The sequence below is a fragment of the Triticum dicoccoides genome, chromosome 4B, assembly GCF_002162155.2.
Source record: "Triticum dicoccoides isolate Atlit2015 ecotype Zavitan chromosome 4B, WEW_v2.0, whole genome shotgun sequence".
Classification (NCBI taxonomy): Eukaryota; Viridiplantae; Streptophyta; class Magnoliopsida; order Poales; family Poaceae; genus Triticum; species Triticum dicoccoides.
The window spans coordinates 38,922,197-38,928,362 of NC_041387.1; the positions used below are offsets into that span (position 1 = coordinate 38,922,197).

At 46.3% G+C, this 6,166-nt stretch overlaps 1 protein-coding gene across 2 annotated transcripts; it reads left to right on the forward strand.

Annotated features, from left to right (window-relative positions):
- The first annotated feature begins 215 nt into the window (after positions 1-215).
- LOC119293297 (transcription factor ICE1-like) lies at positions 216-4,349 on the forward strand. 2 transcript variants are annotated; one of them, XM_037571812.1, is made up of 4 exons: positions 216-1,338; positions 3,325-3,537; positions 3,761-3,931; positions 4,038-4,349. In XM_037571812.1, exons 1-4 carry the CDS (start codon positions 319-321, stop codon positions 4,119-4,121), a joined length of 1,488 nt encoding a protein of 495 aa, XP_037427709.1. In that variant the 5' UTR covers positions 216-318; the 3' UTR covers positions 4,122-4,349. The 2 variants fall into 2 exon arrangements, with proteins under 2 accessions (XP_037427709.1, XP_037427710.1); XM_037571813.1 differs by having other exon boundaries at positions 4,041-4,349.
- Positions 4,350-6,166: the final 1,817 nt, after the last annotated feature.

Consider the following 6,166-nt stretch of genomic DNA (forward strand, 5'->3'; position numbering starts at 1 on the left):
TATTTTGGACCCCTGGGCCGACATACGCTCTGTATTGGGGTCAAAAAAAAAACTTCAAAGAAATAAATAGGAAAAACAAATATTAGGAGGGGTCGGTATTTTGGTAAATTGACACTTTTCTTTCTTCCGTGGGCAGCCAGCAGTGGTTTCCTGCCATGCATATAGACACAATTCGGTGCGAGAAATAGAACTCGACTAGGGGACCTCCTCCACCATCTTCTCTCCTCTGTCCTGCACTGCCATATCTGCGCATCGCAGCTCCTCGTCGGGCAGTTACCACACCAAACATAGCCACGCAGTGCCGCCATTTCCGCGGCTATGCTGTCGCAGTTCAACAGTTCTCTTTGGGTGCAGGAAGGCGACGTCCATGAACACCAGGGCCTCGGTCACGACCAGGCGGCGGTGATGGGGCTGGAGGCCGGCAACCAGCACCTTCTGCCTATGCCCTCGGGCGGAGGCGGGGGGTTCCCCGCCCCACCGATGCTTGATGAGGTAAGCTGGTACTTCAACCCGGGCGCGGTCGGCGACGCCGCCGGGAACGGGTCCATGATCCCGGCGCCGGCAACTATGGAAGCGTCGGGATCTAACTCCGGATTCGGAGATGCTTCCCAGATGTTCCCGCTCCTCAACCCGGGAGTGGGAGGTACGGGACCGCTCGACGTCCCTGGGTTCAACCTCGACATCTGCGGCGACCTGTCGGCGTTTCTTGGCGCCGGGAACGCGCCGAACGCATCCCTGCTGCCGCATGGGAACACAGACTTCCTCGGCTCGTTCGGTGGCTTCGGCACCGCACCGGCACAAACGACGGACTTCGGTGGCCTCGTTGGTTTTGACTTGCTCGATACCGGCGCCCAGGGCTGGAGCGGCCCATCCTCAGAGGGGCCGGCTGCTCCGGTGTCCCAGACCGCTGCCTTCTCTGGGCAGGGCAACGCGAAGGTGCTGAGGCCGCTGGAGAACTTCCCGGCGTCGGGCGCGCAGCCAACGCTCTTCCAGAAGCGCGCACTCCGGCGTAACGCCGGCGAAGAGGACGGCGAGAGGAGGAAGCGTAAGGCAGCGGAGCCTGACATAATACTCGACGACGCCGACGATGACATCATCAGCATCGACGCGTCCGGGCTGAATTACGACTCGGAGGACGGGAGGGGCGTCGAGGAGAGCGGTAGGAAGGACGGCAATGAGTCGAACGCCAACAGCACGGTCACCGGCGGCGCTGCGGCTGAAGGGAGCGGGAAGAAGAAGGGGATGCCGGCCAAGAACCTCATGGCTGAGCGCCGTCGCCGGAAGAAGCTCAACGACCGGCTGTACGCGCTTCGGTCTGTCGTGCCCAGGATCAGCAAGGTGAGAAATTCTTTGTCTTTTTTAGCAAGAGTATCGTTCTTATTGTACTGTTTGTTACAGTTCATCCGCGCATCTCAGGTGTAGATTATGGATCAAACAGAGGCTTTGAAACGTCTGTGTGTCATCTACAGAATAACAGAAACCTTAGCTCATAAGTTTGTTGCTGGGTACACACGCCCCTTAGCCTGACAAGTTCTGTGGTTCAGCATCTACTGGCAAGTTCTGTGGTTTAGCATACATACCCCTTAGCACATGTTATCTTTGCATTATTTTGCGTTGATGGTTCTCTCTATTTGGCATGACCGTAATTCTAGTGTTTTACGATGACTGCCTATCATATTTCTAGTTGCTAAGTTAGATTAGAGTAATTTTAACCCGCAAAAAAAGATTACAGCAATTTTAGGTATTCGTCATTACTAGGTATACTGTATATGTATTCTTTGCGTATAAATTAAATTGTCGTAATTTCGACATTAGTAGTCGCTTGATATACGGATTTTTATTTATCGTATGAATTAAATCGGCACATTTATTTTATTAAATGTAAATTGCTGTCCAGCGTATCGCCATTCACTGTCGCTGCTGGCATTTGTTCCGTTTCCACTCGATTATCGTAGAGTTGTAGCGAGCGAAATTACTCCTCCGCGGCTAACCACCCATTGGGGGGTCGTCTGCTCCTCGGGACACAGTTAGGCATAGGGCCCCACGAGGTGACCTATGTTCTCTTTCTCGTGTGGCACCCATGCATATGTGGCCTTTTTCTCTGCTTATTTTTGTGTGAATTGAAATTCCAAAAATTCAAATCATTAAATTTGGCGTTTCCATAGTATTGTCATTAGTAGTCGCCAGATATACAGATTTCTATTTCTTAGACGAATCAAATCAGCATATTTATTTTACTAGAATAAATCGATTTCCATCTTACCATACAACTGTCTGTGTTGTCTCTTCTTCCATTTCTACTCAATTATCATAGAGCTGTAGAGTGCGAATTACTCCCTCGCGGCACCCTCACCGCTCGTTAGGGGAGCGTCTTCTCGTCGGGACGCTGCCAGCGGAGTGGCTCACGCACGTGGCTTCTCCCCCTTCACTCTCATATGCTCCCTTTCCTGATGTGGGGCACATGCACATGTGGCTTTTTTGAGCTTTTTTCCCGTGAAAGTTCCAAAAATTGAAATATATATTGAAAGTTCAAATATTCTAAAGTTTAAGTTCCGAAAGTTGAAACTTCAAAATTTGATTTTTTTAAGTTTAAATTTTAAATTCAAAAATCCCACAAGTTTCAGATTCCAAAAGCTAGGCCAAGACTTTTTGAAAGCCAATTGTGTGATTTCTAAAAGTTGCCAAAAATGAACATGCAAGTTTCCAAAAAAGGAAAAGTTGTCCTACTCTAGATTGGCACGTAGGGCCATAGGCATGGCAGTTAGACATGCCTTGTAGAGAGATAAATCATAAAATAATTACATGCTAAGATTCATGCCCTAGCTCACCGTCTGTAATAGTAAATTATACATATTTTTGCATTACCTGTGAGCCGCCAGAAAAGTGCAACTTCAAATAACGGAGACAATTGTACATCATGGAACTGTTCAAAAGACATCAACTACATTTATTTATAATGATTGTATTTTATAAAAGGGCGTTCTTTATTAACTCAAAATGCAACATCTGGTGGATACAAAGCATGATGAGCACACACCTGACATCGATTTATATATAATTATATAAGGAGAATCTTTTAGTTTCACGCACAAGAAAATCCAGAATTTTTTTAGCTGAGAAGAGCATGAATCATGGTGTAGTGTGCACCATCTACTATGGTTAATTGTTCATTACTTGAGATTTCATCTTTAATTTTTTTCTGAAAAAAGAATCACCTTGAGTATGAATTGTACTTCTCTCACTGTGTGCGTACATAGAACTCATCAATTATCCTTTCTCTCTATGGCTGATTGGCTAACTGATTTATGTGGTTGCAATGGCTAGATGGACAGGGCTTCTATTCTTGGTGATGCAATCGAGTACCTCAAGGAGCTCACGCAGAAGATCAATGTTCTTCAGAATGAGCTGGAGGCATCTCCTTCCACGTCCTCGCTGCCTCCGACACCTACAAGCTTCCGCCCTCCGACTCCTACAATGCCCGCGCTGCCATCTCGCGTGAAGGAGGAACTGACAAGCTCTCCTGCTCAGGAACCACGTGTAAGTATCTCTGGGTCTCTCTGAATTTTCATTCAAGCAGAGCTAAACCTGCATATCGAAGAAATTTGCCCCCCTTGACATGATATGGTATTCTTTTTCTTTTTGCTAATGTTAGCTAGCAATAGATGGGAAGAAAACTAAAGCTGTAAAAGATTGATGTATACATTAGTTTGTGTGATCATCTACATACCTAAGATTTATTTTCTTTCTCTGGTTGCAACAGGTTGAGGTTAAGCTTCGTGAAGGTCGGGTTGTCAACATCCGCATGATGTGCTCTCGCAGGCCAGGTGTTGTGCATTCTTCCTTGAAGGCCCTCGAAGGACTTGGTCTTGACGTGCAGCAAGCTGTTATCAGCTATTTCAATGACTTTACATTGGATGTCTTCAAGGCTGAGGTACTGTAATACAAGTCTGTCACCATGTTTTTCTAAAACAGTGAAATGTAAATACTTTGTGCCCTTAAAAAATCCCTCAACTTACTCTGTTTGTTCTTCATGTCAGCAGTGCAAGGATGGCCCTGGTCCTCAGGCTGAGGAAATCAAGGCGGTGCTCCTGCAATCTGCGGGGTTCCATCCAGCGGCCTAGGAGGGCAGGAGAGCCGAACCAAGAGCAGAGGACAGCATACCAAAGGAATTTACAACGAGTTTTTCTCTTTCCAAAAGACGAGTTTGCAATAAGTATCCATGGTTCGGACATAATAATGTCAGTTATCTGTTTTACTCGAGTACTTCTCGGTACATGATTGTTTTCGTGATGGTTAAGCCTGACCGTGAATTGTGTTTGTTGATTAATAAGGCGTGAAACTTTCTTGGATGATCTGTCTTTTCGCTTCCTTGCACGATTTTTTCCACTTTTTTTGGTTGCTGTGGCTTCAGCTCGGTTTGCAAAAACCAAACGATGATTCTGTTCTGGTGAGTTACTGGACTCACGGAGCAGGCAGAGTGGTCGTTGTACTGGACCCAACACCGTCTTCACTGCAGCCTGCAACTGGCAGGGCTGGATTTGGCTGCTTTCCAATGAAAGCTTGGTAAGGAAAACTGGTCCAGTGTTTTACGGTATAAATAATCGTCGCTTGCAGCCTCTTTAATGCTCCCTTCGTTTCAAAAATACCTATAGTATTAGGGATTTTTTCTTGATGGATAATTACTGCTTTATTCATCAACTAGCTGTAAGGTTTGGTTTTCTGTTCCTCCGGACTGCATTCTGGAGATTGTGTCCGACGAGATTCCCAGCTACGTTTAAGTGTGGACCCCGATAAATTCTGAATATGCGGATTTCAAGCATTTCATTCCGAACGTTTTTTCATGACAACTTTAGTTGACGCGAGGTGGCAACTTTAGTTGTTTGAGGCGAGATGGCAACTTTAGTTTTCAAGACATGGCAACTTTGTCTCAATTCGGTTTTTTTGTAGAAAATTGCCATGAAAAAACGGACGAAATTCATCAAACTAGGGACACGGTGTAGTTTATCTATTCACTTTAGTTCACGCGAGGTTGGCAAAAAAACCGAATTGAGACATCAAACTAGGGACACGGTGTAGTTTATCTATTCACTTTAGTTCACGCGAGGTTGGCAAAAAAACCGAATTGAGACATCAAACTAGGGACACGGTGCATACATTTCAAACAATTTTAACAAATCGGACGAAATTCATCAAACTAGGGACACGGTGTAGTTTATCTATTCACACATGTATTTAAGTTTCTGGTTAAGACAAGTCTAGCCTGAATAATAAACATTTATCTTGAATGAGAAATATGATAATAACCATTTTATTATTGCCTCTAGGGCATATTTCCAAAAAGTATCGGCGGAGCAGTTGCTAAGCGACCACTCCTCGTTGATCTTTGCGAGCTCGCCGTCAAGGCGGCGGCAACGCCTCGCGACCATCTCTTCGGTGGTGAAGGAGCGGCCGAGGGCGCACACCGCACTGAGGTCTGGGTCATTGACGATCCATTCTAGCACCGTGTCGGACTTCGCGAATGCGGAGCGGCGGGCGGTGTTGTGCCGGTCGTACCGCGCCTGCTGCCTCGCCGCTCGCTCCTCCTAAGAAACAACGGCCCTCGAGCCCGAGGGACCTGCGACATCGCCGCCTCGGAGGTAGTGGAGGATGCGGCCCCGCACCTTCGTGATCATGGGCGACAGCTCCTTCTTAACAGGGCGGAGGTTGTGGTGGGACGGCTAGGCGGCCCGTCAACGCGGGCATATGCTACTTGTCAGTTGCGTTGGGATTTGTCCCGAAGAGGAAGCGTGAAGCAATATAGTAGCGTCTAGTATTTCCCATAGTGAGAACCAAGATTATCGAACCAATAGGAGAATCAGGCAAATTCCTAGTAAACAGTACATGCACACACAAGAACAAATACTTGCACCCAACGAGGGCAAAAGGGTTGTCAATCCCCTTGAACTCATTACTTGCAAGGATTAAATCTGGTAGTGATAGATGGATAAATTGAAAAGTAAAATAAGAAGAGTAAAGTTGCAGCAGGTAATTTTGGTTTTAGTAATATGATTTAAATAGACCGGGGGGGGGCATAGTTTTCATAGAGGCTTCTCTTTCATAAAAATAGCATATGGTGGGTAGATAATTTACTATTGGGTAATTGATAAAAAAGGCATAGTTATCATGT

Excerpts from the sequence above, each read along its gene's own strand:
- LOC119293297 (XM_037571812.1), top strand. The coding sequence starts at position 319 with ATGCTGTCGCAGTTCAACAGTTCTCTTTGGGTGCAGGAAGGCGACGTC. Across the intron at positions 1,339-3,324 it reads TCGTGCCCAGGATCAGCAAG|ATGGACAGGGCTTCTATTCT; the intron begins GTGAGAAATTCT and ends TGCAATGGCTAG. Across the intron at positions 3,932-4,037 it reads TGGATGTCTTCAAGGCTGAG|CAGTGCAAGGATGGCCCTGG; the intron begins GTACTGTAATAC and ends TCTTCATGTCAG.